The sequence below is a fragment of the Silurus meridionalis genome, chromosome 6 (genome assembly GCF_014805685.1).
Source record: "Silurus meridionalis isolate SWU-2019-XX chromosome 6, ASM1480568v1, whole genome shotgun sequence".
Taxonomy (NCBI): domain Eukaryota; kingdom Metazoa; phylum Chordata; class Actinopteri; order Siluriformes; family Siluridae; genus Silurus; species Silurus meridionalis.
Genome location: NC_060889.1, coordinates 32,123,330 through 32,141,947, shown reverse-complemented (window position 1 = coordinate 32,141,947; position 18,618 = coordinate 32,123,330). Strand labels below are relative to the sequence as shown.

Sequence of the window (18,618 nt, the reverse complement as noted above, 5' to 3'; positions counted from 1 at the left end):
TTTATTTTATTAACATTTAAGTGCCATGTTTTACATTCATATCCCCCAGGGATTTGCTGACACAGACCTTGGCAAGTGGGGACATGGAGAAAGTGTTGAAGCTGTCATTTATAGTGGCATATCCAGGAAGCTCAGACAGGCTTCGGAGAGAAAAGGGTATGTGTTGAATTAACAGGTTAACAACAGGTTGGTAATTGTGCAAAATTCTGATGTTTAAAAAATGAACAGTATCATGTGGTTACTGTGAGTTAGGATGGTTTAAAGGTTTAAAATAAAGTTTATAAAGAAATTAATATGTATATATAATATATAATATAATATACAGAAGGGAAAATAAAAATGCTGATGTGTCAAATACTTATCAGTAAGGGGATTTCTAAGTGGGCTATTTCCACCAGATGTAGCCATCAAGCCAAATATTAAATTTATACAAAGAAATCAAACCATTTAAGTATACAAGTTGAGTCATGAATGACTTAAGGATTGTGGCTCATGAGTGAGGAAGTTTAGGGTACAATAAAGAACTGTGGTCTGTTAATGAGAAATTTCAAGGTTCTATTACAGAGTAAGAGGAAAGTAAGAAAGTCTAAGACCAGGTTTAAGTATATATAAGAGAACAAATATGGAATTATGTAGTAATCAAAAACCATGTTAAATAACCCAGAATATATTTTTATATATTTTTTTTATTATTATTCAAGCTAGCAACCATTGGCATCTTTGCAGAATCTTCACATTGTCTCAGACTTCCTTACAAATAGGTTTTTAATTCACAGGTTTGCCTTGTCAAGAGTTATAAATATAAACTATAATTTATAAATAATCTTTAAAATAATAATATATAAGCTAATAGAACTAAGATGTAGTTAGGGCAGTTGGCAAATTGCCAACAAACTATCAATAGCATTCTCTAAAGCTGTAATGCAAACAATGAACAGAAATGAAGACTAGATAAAAGGGAACATTTATGAAGTAATAAACAGAGAGATTTAAATGTAAATATTTGAATATAGATTGGCTAAATTCATGTAGTGAAAGTAGAATTACTGAACCAGGGTATGTACAAACACAAATATCTTACAATAAAAGAAAGTGAACAGTGTATTCAAAATGTGAAGCAAGTACATTTAGGTATGTGTCAGTTATGTGACTAGAAGAACCCAAATGCAGGACACAGGCAGATGTAAACTTTATACCCACTGTATAAATCTTATGAACACCTCGGACAAACAGGTAAAGAGTCCAAGGACAGTATATAAAAAAAAACCAACAACTTACAAATATCAAAGCTTGGACGGTGTTATGACTCAACCCAGCCATTAGGGAGGCACAAGCCAGTGCATTCTTAGTGCCGGTCCCAATCCCGGATAAATGTGGAGGGTTGTATTATGAAGGACATCCATCGTAAAATGTGCCAAATCAAACATGCCGATCACGAATCAGAATTTCATACCGGATCGGTCGAGGCCGGGTTAACAACGACCGCCACAGGTATCGTTAGCCGACAGGGTACCGGTGGAAATTGGGCTACTGTTGGCGAAGGAGGAGAAGGAGAGGAGGAAGGCGTCTACAGAGGCGGCAGGAAAGGAGCAGTGTAGGAGAGTGGAGGTTAGGGTTGGTACTTTAAATGTTGGTACTATGACGGGTAAAGGGAGAGAGATAGCTGATATGATGGAGAGGAGAAAGGTAGATATGTTGTGTGTTCAGGAGACCAAGTGGAAAGGAGTAAGGCCAGGAACATTGGAGGTGGATTTAAACTGTTTTATCATGGTGTGGATGGAAAGAGAAATGGTGTAGGGGTGATTCTGAAGGAAGAGTACAGTAAGAGTGTAGTGGAGGTGAAGAGAGTTTCTGATAGGGTGATGATCGTGAAGGTGGAAGTTGAAGGGATGATGATAAATGTCATCAGTGCCTATGCTCCACAAGTTGGCTGTGAGATGGAGGAGAAGGAAAGATTCTGGAGTGAATTAGATGAAGTGGTAGATGGTGTACCTAGGAAAGAACGGTTGGTGATTGGGGCAGACTTTAATGGGCATGTAGGTGAAGGAACAGAGGTGATGAGGAGGTGATGGGTAGGTATGGTTTTAAGGAGAGGAATGTGGAAGGGCAGATGGTGGTAGATTTTGCTAAAAGGATGGAAATGGCAGTGGTGAACACTTATTTTAAGAAGAAGGAGGATCATAGGGTGGCGATAAGAGTGGAGGAAGGTGCACACAGGTGGACTATGTGCTATGCAGGAGATGCAACCTGAAGGAGATTGGAGACTGTAAGGTGTTGGCAGGGGACAGTGTAGCTAGACAGCATCGGATGGTGGTCTGTAGGATGGCTTTGTAGGCAAAGAAGAAGAGGAGGAGAGTGAGGACTGAAAGAAGAATAAGATGGTGGAAACTGAAGGAGGAAGAGTGTAGTGTGAGGTTCAGGGAAGAGGTCAGAGAGAGGCTCAGTGGTGTTAAGGAGGTGTTGGATGATTGGGCAACTACTGCAGGAGTGATGAGGAGGCAGCTAGAAAAGTACTTGGTGTGACATCTGGAAATAGAAAGGAAGACAAGGAGACGTGGTGGTGGAATGAGGAAGTGCAGGAGAGCATAATGAGAAAGAGGTTGGCAAAACAGAAGTGGGATAGACAGAGTGATGAGAAAAGTAGGCAGGAGTACAAGGAGATGCGGCAGCAGGTTAAGAGGATGTGGCGAAAGCCAAGGAAAAGGCATATGAGGAGCTGTATGAGAGGTTGGACACTAAGGAAGGAGAAAAGTTTGTACCGATTGGCCAGGCAGAGGGACCGAGCTGGAAAGGATGTACTGCAAGTTAGAGCAGTAAAGGATGGAGAGGAAATGTGTTGACTAGTGAGGAGAGTGTGTTGAGAAGGTGGAGGGAGTATTTTGAGCAGCTGATGAATGAGGAAAATCAGAGAGAGAAGGTTGGATGATGTGGAGTTGGTGAAGCAGGATGTAGATAGGATTAGTAAGGAGGAAGTGAGAGCAGCGATTAAGAGGATGAAGAGTGGAAAGTCGGTTGGACCAGATGACATACCGGTAGAAGCGTGGAGATGTTTAGGAGAGATGGCAGTGGGTTTTGACCAGATTGTTTAACAGGATTTTGGAAGGTGAGAAGATGCCTGAGGAATGGAGAAGAGTGTGCTGGTACCGATCTTTAAGCATAAAGGAGATGTGCAGACCTGCAGTAACTACAGGGGAATTAAGTTGATCAGTCACACCGTAAGTTATGGAAAAGAGTAGTGGAAGCCAGGCTGAGAGAAGAGGTGACCATCTGTGAGCAACAGTATGGTTTCATGCCGAGGAAGAGCACCACAGACGCATTATTTACTTTTAGGATGTTGATGGAGAAGTATAGAGAAGGACAGAAGGAATTGCCTTGTGTATTTGTGGATTTAGAGAAAGCGTACGACAGGGTGCCAAGAGAGGAGTTGTGGTATTGTATGAGGAAGTCAGGTGTGTCAGAGAAGTATGTGAGGGTGGTGCAGGACATGTATGAGGACAGTGTGACGGCGGTGAAGTGTGCAGTAGGTACGACAGACTGGTTCAGGGTGAAGGTTGGACTGCATCAAGGATCGGCCCTGAGCCCTTTCCTGTTTGCAGTGGTGATGGACAGGTTGACGGACGAGGTCAGACAGGAGTCTCCCTGGACTATGATGTTTGCGGATGATATTGTGATTTGTGGTGAGGGTAGGGAGCAGGTTGAGAAGAGCCTGGAGAGGTGGAGATATGCGTTGGAGAGAAGGGAATGAAACTCAGTAGGAGTAAGACAGAGTACATGTGTGTGAATGAGAGGGAGGGCAGTGGAGGGGTGCGGTTGCAGGGAGAAGAGGTGGAAAAGGTGGAGGAGTTCAGGTACCTGGGGTCAACAGTGCAAAGTAATGGAGAGTGTGTTAGAGAAGTAAAGAAAAGAGTGCAGGCAGGGTGGAGTGGGTGGAGAAGAGTGACAGGAGTGATTTGTGATAGTAGGGTATCTGCAAGAATGAAAGGGAAAGTTTATAGGACTGTGGTGAGACCTGCGATGTTGTATGGATTAGAGACAGTGGCATTGAGTAAAAGACAGGAGGTGGAGCTGGAGGTAGCAGAGCTGAAGATTTTAAGGTTTTCGTTGGGAGTGACGAAATAAATAGGATTAGAAATGAGTTTATTAGAGGGACAGCGCATGTAGGATGTTTTGGAGACAAGGTGATGGAGGTGAGATTGAGATGGTTTGGACATGTGCAGAGGAGGGACATGAATTATATTGGTAGAAGAATGCTGAGGATGGAGCCACCAGGTAGGAGGAAAGAGGAAGACCAAGGAGGAGGTTTATGGATGTGGTGAGGGAAGACATGCAGGTAGTTGGTGTGAAAGAGGCAGATGTAGAGGACAGCGTGGTATGGAGACGGATGATCCGCTGTGGCGACCCCTAATGGGAGAAGCCGAAAGATAAAGAAGAAGAAGAAGAAGAATAGTGTCTGAATACTTAGGGACATGTGACATTTTATTTATTTTTTACAGGCAGTTCTTGATATTCATGTTATAATTATTATGGACTGAGTGTAAATTAATGAGAAACAAAACCAGTTTAAACAATTGTATTATGAGCTGCAACAACACATTGAAAGGAGAATGAACAGTTTCTAAATGTAAATACATCGATCAGGTAACATTATGACATTATAACATTACTGTTTGATATTATAATATTCTGTCATTGTAATATTCTGAGCGGTGAAGTGAAGATCACTGATTAACTCTTCATCATGGCACCTGTTAGTGGGTGGATTCATTTATTAGGCAATAAGTGAACAGTGTATTCAAAATGTGAAGCAAGTACATTTAGGTATGTGTCAGTTATGTGACTAGAAGAACCCAAATGCAGGACACAGGCAGATGTAAACTTTATACCCACTGTATAAATCTTATGAACACCTCGGACAAACAGGTAAAGAGTCCAAGGACAGTATATAAAAAAAACCAACAACTTACAAATATCAAAGCTTGGACGGTGTTATGACTCGGTCTAGGGTTAGGCCGCACAGACTAACTAGCTCAGGATTCAAGAGAATGGATATCTTTTGAGAAAATAACACAAACCAGACACACACAAATGTTTGCTACACAAAGTGTTATATTGGAAAGGCAAAGGGAATTAATTCCATGTATACACACAACTGTACAATGGCTTGTCTTCAGGGTGGGCCAAGGCCAAAATAATAAACAAAATACATCTGACTTTATAAGCTTCTTTACCTGAAAGAAAAGAAGCAAAATACAATAAAGCTTCCTGAACTCCCTACTACCAACACACAGAAGAACAATCCCCACCCCAAAGCAAATGGCAGCCTCACCCCAGTGACTGAACTAAGACAATTTGTAAAGTGTATCTACATACAAAAAAAGTAACCAAGTCCAAAAGAGTAAACAAAGCTCAGGGTCAAAATACATTACAAAAAACATTCCTTTTCGATTGTGCTATATTTAAGCTGGCGTTTTAAAAACATTTTTGAAAAATTTAAAACAGGGTGTTCTATCCACTGATCATCATCGTGTAAAAGAACCTCTCCTGTACCTGTGCTACAAGTCAGGTCACTCTTAGTGCCGGTCCCAATCCCGGATAAATGTGGAGGGTTGTATTATGAAGGACATCCATCGTAAAATGTGCCAAATCAAACATGCCGATCACGAATCAGAATTTCATACCGGATCGGTCAAGGCCCGGGTTACCAACAACCACCACAGGTATTGTATTGAAAGGTAGATATGTTGTGTGTTCAGGAGACAAAGCGGAAAGGGAGTAAGACCCAGCCATATAACCTGAAGGAGATTGGAGACTGTAAGGTGTTGGCAGGGGACAGTGTAGCTAGACAGCATTGGATGGTGGTCTGTAGGATGGCTTTGGAGGCAAAGAAGAAGAGGAGGAGAGTGAGGACTGAAAGAAGAATAAGATGGTGGAAACAAAGGAGGTAAACTGTAGTGTGTGGTTCAATTCAATTTAATTCAATTCAATGCAAAGAGTGGCCTCCAGTCAAAGAGAACACTATCCAGAGGCAGACAAGGACGAAGTAGGAAGATCCACAGAGGGTTCAGGAAGAGGACAGACAGGAGCTCGGTGGTGGTGAAGAGGTGCTGGATAATTGGGCAACTACTGCAGAAGTGATAAGGGAGACAGCTAGAAAGGTACTTGGTGTGACATCTGGAAAGAGAAAGGAAGACAAATAGAAATGGTGGTGAAATGAGGAAATTAAGTGCAGGAGAGCATAATGAGAAAGAGGTTGTGTCAAAGAATAAAGCCAATCAAATATGCATATGCAACATGTATATGTCTATTAAAATATTCTTTTGATGTGCGTGCATACAGGAATGTGCCATGTGTGATATCTATGCATGAAATAGTATAGTTTGTTATGTGTGTCTGTACCTAGACATTTGGACACTACCATTGTATTTATAAGGGGCCCCAAATTAGGCACAGATGTTGGGTGAACAATGTATGGATAGAGAAGTTGGATGTGGATGTATAGAAATGCATTTGTCGTTCAGGGTATATAAAGCAAGGTATGGGAGCCAGGTTGACGGACGAGGTCAGACAGGAGTCTCCATGGACTATGATGTTTGCGGATGATATTGTGATTTGTGGAGAGCAGGAGCAGGTTAAGAAGAGCCTGGAGAGGTGGAGGTACAGAAGGGAATGAAAGTCAGTAGGAGTAAGACAGGGTACATGTGTGTGAATGAGAGGGAGAGCAGTGGAGGGTGCAGTTGCAGGAGAAGAGGTGGAGAAGGTGGAGGAGTTCAGGTACTTGGGGTCAACAGTGCAAAGTAATGGAGAGTGTGTTAGAGAAGAAAAGAGTGCAGGCAGGGTGGAGTGGGTGGAGAAGAGTGATAGCAGGAATGATTTGTAGTAGAAGAGTATCTGGGAGAGTGGAAGGAAAGTTTATAGGACTGTGGTGAGACCTGAGATGTTGTATGTTTTAGAGACAGTGGCATTGAGTAAAAGACAGGAGGTGGAGCTGGAGGTAGCAGAGCTGAAGATGTTGAGATGTTCGTTGGGAGTGTGACGATAAATAGGATTAGAAATGAGTTTATTAGAGGGACAGCGCAGGTAGGATGTTTTGGAGACAAGGTGAGGGAGAAGTATAGAGAAGGACAGAAGGAATTGCATTGTGTATTTGTGGATTTAGAGAAAGGCGCACGACAGGGTGCCAAGAGAGGAGTTGTGGTATTGTATGAGGAAGTCAGGTGTGTCAGAGAAGTATGTGAGGGTGGTGCAGGACATGTATGAGGACAGTGTGACAGCAGTGAAGTGTGCAGTAGGTACGACAGACTGGTTTAGGGTGAAGGTTGGACTGCATCAAGGATCGGCCCTGAGCCCTTTCCTGTTTGCAGTGGTGATGGACAGGTTGACGGACGAGGTCAGACAGGAGTCTCCTGACTATGATGTTTATGGATGATATTGTGATTTGTTGTGAGAGTAGGGAGCAGGTTGAGAAGAGCCTGGAGAGGTGGAGATATGCACTGGAGAGAAGGGGAATGAAACTCAGTAGGAGTAAGACAGAGTACATGTGTGTGAATGAGAGGGAGGGCAGTGGAGTGGTGCGTTGCAGGAGAAGAGCTTCAGAAGGTGGAGGAATTCAGGTACCTGGGGTCAACAGTGCAAAGTAATGGAGAGTGTGTTAGAGAAGTGAAGAAAAGAGTGCAGGCAGGGTGGAGTGGGTGGAGAAGAGTGACAGGAGTGATTTGTGATAGTAGGGTATCTGCAAAATGAAAGGGAAAGTTTATAGGACTGTGGTGAGACCTATGTTGTATGGATTAGAGACAGTGGCATTGAGTAAAAGACAGGAGGTGGAGCTGGAGGTAGCAGAGCTGAAGATGTTGAGGTTTTCTGGGAGTGACGAGGATGGATAAGATTAGAAATGAGTTTATTAGAGGGACAGCGATGTAGGATGTTTTGGTGACAAGGTGAGGGAGGCGAGATTGAGATGGTTTGGACATGTGCAGAGGAGGGACATAAATTATATTGGTAGAAGAATGCTGAGGATGGAGCCACCAGGTAGGAGGAAAAGAGGAAGGCCAAGAAGGAGGTTCATGGATGTGGTGAGGGAAGACATGCAGGTAGTTGGTGTAAAAGAGGCAGATGTAGAGGACAGGGTGGTATGGAGACGGATGATCCGCTGTGGCGACCCCCCTAATGGGAGCAGCCGAAGAAGAAGAAGAAGAAGAAGAAGAAGAAGAAGAAGGACGGTGTTATGACTCGGTCTAGGGTTAGGCCGCACAGACTAACTAGCTCAGGATTCAAGAGAATGGATATCTTTTGAGAAAATAACACAAACCAGACACACACAATGTTTGCTACACAAAGTGTTATATTGGAAAGGCAAGGAATTAATTCCATGTATACACAACTGTACAATGGCTTGTCTTCAGGGTGGGCCAAGGCCAAAATAATAAACAAAATACATCTGACTTTATAAGCTTCTTTACCTGAAAGAAAAGAAGCAAAATACAATAAAGCTTCCTGAACTCCCTACTACCAACACACAGAAGAACAATCCCACCCCAAAGCAAATGGCAGCCTCACCCCAGTGACTGAACTAAGACAATTTGTAAAGTGTATCTACATACAAAAAAAGTAACCAAGTCCAAAAGAGTAAACAAAGCTCAGGGTCAAAATACATTACAAAAAACATTCCTTTTCGATTGTGCTATATTTAAGCTGGCGTTTTAAAAACATTTTGAAAAATTTAAAACAGGGTGTTCTATCCACTGATCATCATCGTGTAAAAGAACCTCTCCTGTACCTGTGCTACAAGTCAGGTCACTCTTAGTGCCGGTCCCAATCCCGGATAAATGTGGAGGGTTGTATTATGAAGGACATCCATCGTAAAATGTGCCAAATCAAACATGCCGATCACGAATCAGAATTTCATACGGATCGGTCAAGGCCGGGTTACCAACAACCACCACAGGTATTGTATTGAAAGGTAGATATGTTGTGTGTTCAGGAGACAAAGCGGAAGGGAGTAAGACCCAGCCATATAACCTGAAGGAGATTGGAGACTGTAAGGTGTTGGCAGGGGACAGTGTAGCTAGACAGCATTGGATGGTGGTCTGTAGGATGGCTTTGGAGGCAAAGAAGAAGAGGAGGAGAGTGAGGACTGAAAGAAGAATAAGATGGTGGAAACAAAGGAGGTAAACTGTAGTGTGTGGTTCAATTCAATTTAATTCAATTCAATGCAAAGAGTGGCCTCCAGTCAAAGAGAACACTATCCAGAGGCAGACAAGGACGAAGTAGGAAGATCCACAGAGGGTTCAGGGAAGAGGACAGACAGGAGCTCGGTGGTGGTGAAGAGGTGCTGGATAATTGGGCAACTACTGCAGAAGTGATAAGGGAGACAGCTAGAAAGGTACTTGGTGTGACATCTGGAAAGAGAAAGGAAGACAAATAGAAATGGTGGTGAAATGAGGAAGTGCAGGAGAGCATAAGGAGAAAGAGGTTGGCAAAACAGAAGTGGGATAGACAGAGTGATGAGAAAAGTAGGCAGGAGTACAAGGAGATGCGGCAGCAGGTTAAGAGGATGTGGCGAAAGCCAAGGAAAAGGCATATGAGGAGCTGTATGAGAGGTTGGACACTAAGGAAGGAGAAAAGTTTATACCGATTGGCCAGGCAGAGGACCGAGCTGGAAAGGATGTACTGCAAGTTAGAGCAGTAAAGGATGGAGAGGAAATGTGTTGACTAGTGAGGAGAGTGTGTTGAGAAGGTGGAGGAGTATTTTGAGCAGCTGATGAATGAGGAAAATCAGAGAGAGAAGGTTGGATGATGTGGAGTTGGTGAAGCAGGATGTAGATAGGATTAGTAAGGAGGAAGTGAGAGCAGCGATTAAGAGGATGAAGAGTGGAAAGTCGGTTGGACCAGATGACATACCGGTAGAAGCGTGGAGATGTTTAGGAGAGATGGCAGTGGGTTTTGACCAGATTGTTTAACAGGATTTTGGAAGGTGAGAAGATGCCTGAGGAATGGAGAAGAGTGTGCTGGTACCGATCTTTAAGCATAAAGGAGATGTGCAGACCTGCAGTAACTACAGGGGAATTAAGTTGATCAGTCACACCATGAAGTTATGGGAAAGAGTAGTGGAAGCCAGGCTGAGAGAAGAGGTGACCATCTGTGAGCAACAGTATGGTTTCATGCCGAGGAAGAGCACCACAGATGCCTTATTTGCTTTGAGAATGTTGATGGAGAAGTATAGAGAAGGACAGAAGGAATTGCATTGTGTATTTGTGGATTTAGAAAGCCGTCGACAGGGTGCCAAGAGAGGAGTTGTGGTATTGTATGAGGAAGTCAGGTGTGTCAGAGAAGTATGTGAGGGTGGTGCAGGACATGTATGAGGACAGTGTGACAGCAGTGAAGTGTGCAGTAGGTACGACAGACTGGTTTAGGGTGAAGGTTGGACTGCATCAAGGATCGGCCCTGAGCCCTTTCCTGTTTGCAGTGGTGATGGACAGGTTGACGGACGAGGTCAGACAGGAGTCTCCCTGGACTATGATGTTTGCGGATGATATTGTGATTTGTTGTGAGAGTAGGGAGCAGGTTGAGAAGAGCCTGGAGAGGTGGAGATATGCTGGAGAGAAGGGGAATGAAACTCAGTAGGAGTAAGACAGAATACATGTGTGTGAATGAGAGGGAGGGCAGTGGAGTGGTGCGGTTGCAGGAGAAGAGCTTCAGAAGGTGGAGGAATTCAGGTACCTGGGGTCAACAGTGCAAAGTAATGGAGAGTGTGTTAGAAGTGAAGAAAGAGTGCAGGCAGGGTGGAGTGGGTGGAGAAGAGTGACAGGAGTGATTTGTGATAGTAGGGTATCTGCAAAATGAAAGGAAAGTTTATAGGACTGTGGTGAGACCTGCGATGTTGTATGGATTAGAGACAGTGGCATTGAGTAAAAGACAGGAGGTGGAGCTGGAGGTAGCAGAGCTGAAGATGTTGAGGTTTTCGTTGGGAGTGACGAGGATGGATAAGATTAGAAATGAGTTTATTAGAGGACAGCGCATGTAGGATGTTTTGGTGACAAGGTGAGGAGGCGAGATTGAGATGGTTTGGACATGTGCAGAGGAGGGACATGAATTATATTGGTAGAAGAATGCTGAGGATGGAGCCACCAGGTAGGAGGAAAGAGGAAGGCCAAGAAGGAGGTTCATGGATGTGGTGAGGAAGACATGCAGGTAGTTGGTGTAAAGAGGCAGATGTAGAGGACAGGGTGGTATGGAGGCGGATGATCCGCTGTGGCGACCCCTAATGGGAGCAGCCGAAGAAGAAGAAGAAGAAGAAGAAGAAGAAGAAGGACGGTGTTATGACTCGGTCTAGGGTTAGCCGCACAGACTAACTAGCTCAGGATTCAAGAGAATGGATATCTTTTGAGAAAATAACACAAACCAGACACACACAAATGTTTGCTACACAAAGTGTTATATTGGAAAGGCAAGGAATTAATTCCATGTATACACACAACTGTACAATGGCTTGTCTTCAGGGTGGGCCAAGGCCAAAATAATAAACAAAATACATCTGACTTTATAAGCTTCTTACCTGAAAGAAAAGAAGCAAAATACAATAAAGCTTCCTGAACTCCCTACTACCAACACACAGAAGAACAATCCCCACCCCAAAGCAAATGGCAGCCTCACCCCAGTGACTGAACTAAGACAATTTGTAAAGTGTATCTACATACAAAAAAAGTAACCAAGTCCAAAAGAGTAAACAAAGCTCAGGGTCAAAATACATTACAAAAAACATTCCTTTTCGATTGTGCTATATTTAAGCTGGTGTTTTAAAAACATTTTTGAAAAATTTTAAACAGGGTGTTCTATCCACTGATCATCATCATGTAAAAGAACCTCTCCTGTACCTGTGCTACAAGTCAGGTCACTCTTAGTGCCGGTCCCAATCCCGGATAAATGTGGAGGGTTGTATTATGAAGGACATCCATCGTAAAATGTGCCAAATCAAACATGCCGATCACGAATCAGAATTTCATACCGGATCGGTCAAGGCCCGGGTTACCAACAACCACCACAGGTATTGTATTGAAAGGTAGATATGTTGTGTGTTCAGGAGACAAAGCGGAAAGGGAGTAAGACCCAGCCATATAACCTGAAGGAGATTGGAGACTGTAAGGTGTTGGCAGGGGACAGTGTAGCTAGACAGCATTGGATGGTGGTCTGTAGGATGGCTTTGGAGGCAAAGAAGAAGAGGAGGAGAGTGAGGACTGAAAGAAGAATAAGATGGTGGAAACAAAAGGAGGTAAACTGTAGTGTGTGGTTCAATTCAATTTAATTCAATTCAATGCAAAGAGTGGCCTCCAGTCAAAGAGAACACTATCCAGAGGCAGACAAGGACGAAGTAGGAAGATCCACAGAGGGGTTCAGGGAAGAGGACAGACAGGAGCTCGGTGGTGGTGAAGAGGTGCTGGATAATTGGGCAACTACTGCAGAAGTGATAAGGGAGACAGCTAGAAAGGTACTTGGTGTGACATCTGGAAAGAGAAAGGAAGACAAATAGAAATGGTGGTGAAATGAGGAAATTAAGTGCAGGAGAGCATAATGAGAAAGAGGTTGTGTCAAAGAATAAAGCCAATCAAATATGCATATGCAACATGTATATGTCTATTAAAATATTCTTTTGATGTGCGTGCATACAGGAATGTGCCATGTGTGATATCTATGCATGAAATAGTATAGTTTGTTATGTGTGTGTCTGTACCTAGACATTTGGACACTACCATTGTATTTATAAGGGGGCCCCAAATTAGGCACAGATGTTGGGTGAACAATGTATGGATAGAGAAGTTGGATGTGGATGTATAGAAATGCATTTGTCGTTCAGGGTATATAAAGCAAGGTATGGGAGCCAGGTTGACGGACGAGGTCAGACAGGAGTCTCCATGGACTATGATGTTTGCGGATGATATTGTGATTTGTGGAGAGAGCAGGGAGCAGGTTAAGAAGAGCCTGGAGAGGTGGAGGTACACGGGAGAGAAGGGGAATGAAAGTCAGTAGGAGTAAGACAGGGTACATGTGTGTAAATGAGAGGGAGAGCAGTGGAGGGGTGCAGTTGCAGGGAGAAGAGGTGGAGAAGGTGGAGGAGTTCAGGTACCTGGGGTCAACAGTGCAAAGTAATGGAGAGTGTGTTAGAGAAGAAAAGAGTGCAGGCAGGGTGGAGTGGGTGGAGAAGAGTGATAGCAGGAATGATTTGTAGTAGAAGAGTATCTGGGAGAGTGGAAGGGAAAGTTTATAGGACTGTGGTGAGACCTGAGATGTTGTATGTTTTAGAGACAGTGGCATTGAGTAAAAGACAGGAGGTGGAGCTGGAGGTAGCAGAGCTGAAGATGTTGAGATGTTCGTTGGGAGTGACGAAAATAAATAGGATTAGAAATGAGTTTATTAGAGGGACAGCGCAGGTAGGATGTTTTGGAGACAAGGTGAGGGAGGTGAGATTGAGATGGTTTGGACATGTGCAGAGGAGGGACATGTGGTATATCAGTGGGAGAATGCTGAGGATGGAGCCACCAGGAAGGAGGAAAAGAGGAAGACCAAGGAGGAGGTTTATGGATGTGGTGAGGAAAGACATGCAGGTAGTATATTTGAAAGAGGCAGATGTAGAGGACAAGGGGATATTGAGATGGCTGATCCGCTGTGGCGCCCCCTATTGGAAGCAGCTGAAAGGAGAAGATTATTGTTATTGTTATTATTATTATTATTATTATTATTATTATTATTATTATTATTGTTAGGTGCCAATCCCCGCTGAGCCTGTATGTAAACAGACAGAATGTGATTGATAAAGACAATGAAAACACCCATGGTTTTATTAAACATATAAAAAAATGTGTGTAAAATGTAAACATTACTCTAAAGTAATGTTAATAAACTGTATGAAGTGCCCTAAGTGCACACATTTAATTGTTTTGTTTGAAATAATTATTTACTATATTAGCAACCAGACTTCATGGTTTTGTTTTAATACTTTGTGTATGCTTCTGTACTTCTGCCTAAAATAATAAGTTTTAATTTCGTAATGTGTGTAAATATTTTATAACACTTTGATTTCACACAAAAAGCTACTTTTAGCTACTTATATATGGAAGCCTGGTGGTAACTGGTGGTAGGACACAGACTGGATTATTCTCCCAGACTGCAGTTTCCCCAGCAGTGTAATGGGTAAAAACATATTGCATATGAGACGCTTACTTGGTTCCAGATGAGGAAAATGTATTGTAATCGATCAGAAAATCACCAGCCATAAACCAAATAGAAACTTAAAGCATAAAATAAGTTTCAAGTTCTAAGGATTCAGTGTTGTTCCTTTTGTCATGTACATATTACATGTGCAATGTAGCATTGTAAAATGTTTAAGTGTTGTTTAGTCCTTCTGCACCATTCCATTTAATAATCTGTAAAATACATGCAAATAATCAAACATCGAAATATTACAGGTTCTGTAGCTGTGCAGTGTAAAGTACAGAACATCCAGATTATTCATACCCAATACTGACCTAACAAAATGATTCTCTTCATGCGTCTTTATTTCAGATAACCAAAGGATTCCTGCACTTACAACAATTTTAATGGACAAATACTACAATTCAGGATTTAAAAATGTTATAAATAAATATGCTGAGAAGAGGCTGATCAACAATTCTGAGAGGATAATGTCATGATGTGGGTGAACAACAGCTCCTATTTGAATACTAATACAGAGGAGTATCAGCAAATTCAAAATGCCATAAGAAAGAACATATAAAGAAGGTAATTTATTACAACACTTGCATTATTTATTTATGCGAATGAGGCTCCATCTAATTAAATATGCATACGTTCACATACCTAGTAAACCCAAAATCAGATTAGAATCACAATAAAATCACAGTGGAGAGAATTTTTTGTGTATAATTGAATATTATTTATATTGTTGTGTATTTGATAAAAAATTCTGTACACATTTAATTATCCACAATAAGATATTTTGAATTGGACTTTTATTTTTCTTTATCTGTGATTAATATGCATTTGTTACTGCAATTCATGAATTAATTCATTAATCTTTTGGAAAGTCTATCATAGAGGAGTTTTTACTTTTTCATGACATTTGTCAGATGCTCATATAATTAAAACATTTACATTTACACAGCTGACCAGTTAAGAGTTAATGTTTAAGGTATATATATATATATTTGGGTTATTAAGTATATAACAGTTTAGTGCATTTTTCTTTTTTTTTTACATCTCTGCACAAAATTTTGAATAAAATGTGGGATGATGAATGTATAAATATTTAGTGTATAACAGCATGAAATATATTTGTTGTGTGTGTGTGTGTGTGTGTGTGCATCTGTACACCTCTATAATAAATAACTATCATTGAAGTTGGAAATTTTTCTGCATCAGTTATACTACTGCTACACATTTTCTCTTCTGCTGCTACACATTTCATTTGCTAAATTTCTAAGTTAATATGAATATTTGTTTACATTTTCTTTTCTTTTTTTGTACATTTTAATCTTTAATTTAATTTTACTGTGAGCAACTGCAACCCAACAATTTCTCTATGGGATCAATAAAGTATTCACATTCTGATTTAATTATAACAGAAAAATATGATTTTATGTTTCTGCTCATGTGGTCGATCCCATTATATTTATTAGTATTATTATTATTATCATTATTAATATTATTACTATAATATTATATAAAATTTTTACTCAAACAATTTATTTACAGGGAATCATTCTGATTAGGGAACACACGGCTAAGTGATCATTACTGCCCTCTGTTGGCGTGATTCCAGAAATGCATCAGTAAATAATCACATTTGGAGTTAATAACAGAAATTTGTTTTAATTTTCATTTTAATATCAGCTCGAACAACAAAATATTGTATTGTTAAAAAAGCGAAAGACTATAAACATCTGATGTACACACACACACACACACACACAGCGGTGTGGAAAACACACATTCAATCCTGCATTCATTTAAACTACTGTAGGATATTATGGGATGTCATCTGCAATCAAAATCAAAAAGCGCTTCAGTCTTTCTATGTATGAAGAAAACCTCATACAGTCTGGAGTCTGGAGATCAGAGTGGGCGTGTTTAATGAAACTGAAAGCGGAAGTGAACTCTTTCTGGTAAAGTCCAGTGCTGAGCAGTGCTTTACTGCAGTGCGGGTGGAGAATCTTCTGCACTCAAGGGCATTTCTGCTGCTGCACAGGGCTGTAAGTACCGGCGTTATTACTACCTTCATCATCATCATCATCATCATAATAATAATATGTAATTAATAATAATTAATAATAGTAATAATAATAATAATAATAACAATATCAATAATAATAATAATTGTATGTAATTAATAATATTTATTTTTAATCATTTGTTTAGATAAGAAGAAAACTAATAACTATTTTTTTTCTTTTAAGTTTACTTACCTTATTCTTACCAAATCACATTGTAAAGGTTACAGTACCAGTGGCAGATAATGAATAAAAAATGATGCAATGAATTCATGCTTTACATCAAGGTGAGCCTGATTTCTTTTTTTTTTTGTGGTTATTATTAATTATTATTATTAAGTCTTAATAATATCTTGATCACTTTTTTCCCCTTTTGTAACATTATCCTTCTCTTGGTTGTTGTCTGCAGGACAGATGTTATTTATAAAGGATGAATTGAAACACAGACAGAGCTGAGTTGCAGATTTTTGCATGTTGTGGTGTTTAAACATAACCAAATGCTGTCTTAAGATAAGATAAGATAAGATAAGATAAGATAAGATAAGATAAGATAAGATGAGATGAGATAAGATGAGATAAGATGAGATAAGATAAGATATAGCTTTATTCGTCCCACAGTGGGGAAATTTCTATGTTACAGCAGCATAAAAAAATAGAAAATAAATGCAAATATATAAAAGAATAGACGAATAAGACATACTATAATAATATTACAAGTATATACACAACACAATGTATAAATACAGATGAGGGAAAGTACGTATTGCAGGTTGTATTGCACACAGGTTGTATTGCACGTATTGCAGGTAATATTGCACACAGGTAGTATTATTACATAGTAAAACAGTAAAAACAGTAACTATTACACCATTGAACAGTAATAACAGTGTGTATTTTGGTTACTGGTTCACTGGGAGCAGCTTTTATAGTACAGTCTAATAACAGCAGGGAGAAAAGAGCTTCTGTATCGCTCCTTCAGACACTTAGGATGTAACAGTCTGTCACTGAAGGAGCTGCTCAGAGATGAAACTGCTACATACAGGGGGTGAGAGGCGTTCTGCAGTAATGATGATAGTTTTGCTACCATCCTCCTTCTCCCACCTCCTGTACAGTGTCCAGGGGAATCCCCAGGACTGAGCTGGCCTTCCTGATCAGCTTGTCCAGTCTCTTCCTGTCTGCAGTAGAGATGCTGCTACCCCAGCAGACCACATTATAGAATATGGCTGATGCCACAACAGAGTCAAAAAAGGTCTTCAGTAGCTCTCTCTGCACTCCAAAAGACCTTAGTCTCCTCAGCAGAAAGAGTCTGCTCTGCCCTTTCTTATAGATTGCCTCAGTGTTGTCTGTCCAGTCCAGTTTGTTGTTTAGGTGAACACCCAGGTTTTTGTAAGAGTCCACTCTCACAATGTCCTTTCCCTGAATGTTTACCAATGGGAGTGATGAAGTGTGTTTGTGCCTACGGAAATCCACCACCAGTTCTTTGGTTTTCCCCGTGTTTATCTGGAGGCAGCTCCGTTGGCACCAGTCCACAAAGTTCTGTATAAGTCCTCTGTACTCTCTGTCATCATCATTCGTGATCAGACCGACGATGACAGAGTCATCAGAGAACATCTGTAGGTGGCAGGTTGCTGAGCTAAACATGAAGTCTGCAGTGTAGATGGTGAAGAGAAACCGGGCTAGAACCATTCCCTGCGGGGCTCCAGTGTTGCAGACAATCATGCCAGACTCACAGTCACAAGTCCTTACATACTGTGGTAGGGTCTGTGAGGTAGTCCAGTATCAAGGCTGACAGATGATGGTCCACTCCCATTTACACCATCTTATCCCTCAGGAGCACAGGTTGGATGGTGTTAAAAGCACTAGAGAAGTCAAAAAACATGACTCTCACAGTGCTCCCAGCCTTTTCCAGGTGTGAAGTAGCCCGATTTAGAAGGAAGATGACTGCGTCTTCCACTCCGATGCCAGGTTGGTAGGCAAACTGAAGTGGATCCATTGATGGGCTCACCACAGGTCGGAGATGAGTGAACACCAGCCTCTCCAATGTCTTCATTAGATGGGAGGTCAGTGCTACTGGTCGGTAGTCCCCAAAGTCTTTTCGGCGCGATGTCTTTGGAACAGGCACCACGCAGGATGTTTTCCATAGCTGTGGCACCTTCCCCAGCTTCAGGCTCAGGTCAAACATGTACAGCAATATGCCACACAGCTGTCTGCACATGTCTTTAGTAGCCTGGAACTGATCCTGAGCTCTATTCTCACCTGGGCTTCTGTAAGGGGCAGTGTGTATTGGATGGAGTGTTGGCTGGAGGGAATCGACGGGGGGGAAGTTAGGTGTGTTGTATATTAACTGTGAGCTGATAGCTGT

At 41.4% G+C, this 18,618-nt stretch overlaps 2 protein-coding genes across 5 annotated transcripts in view; one reads left to right on the top strand and one right to left on the bottom strand.

Moving 5' to 3' along the window:
• Positions 1 to 18,618, top strand: part of LOC124387799 (protein translocase subunit SecA-like) — a 97,933-nt gene that overhangs the window by 21,547 nt on the left and 57,768 nt on the right. For 2 of the 4 annotated variants that reach the window (XM_046852387.1, XM_046852389.1), the window contains exons 9-10: positions 50 to 156; positions 14,554 to 15,404. Coding sequence is in view for 1 of the 4 variants with exons in the window: in XM_046852390.1 (XP_046708346.1) it covers positions 50 to 156; positions 14,554 to 14,681 (235 nt within the window). In the remaining 3 variants the exon portion in view is untranslated. Of the gene's footprint in view, positions 1 to 49; positions 157 to 14,553; positions 15,405 to 16,009; positions 16,256 to 18,618 lie in introns of those variants that run through there. The other 2 variants (XM_046852390.1, XM_046852388.1) reach the window with 2 other exon arrangements.
• The window catches only part of LOC124387798, a 146,300-nt gene that overhangs the window by 72,813 nt on the left and 54,869 nt on the right, over positions 1 to 18,618 (bottom strand). The window lies entirely within an intron of this gene.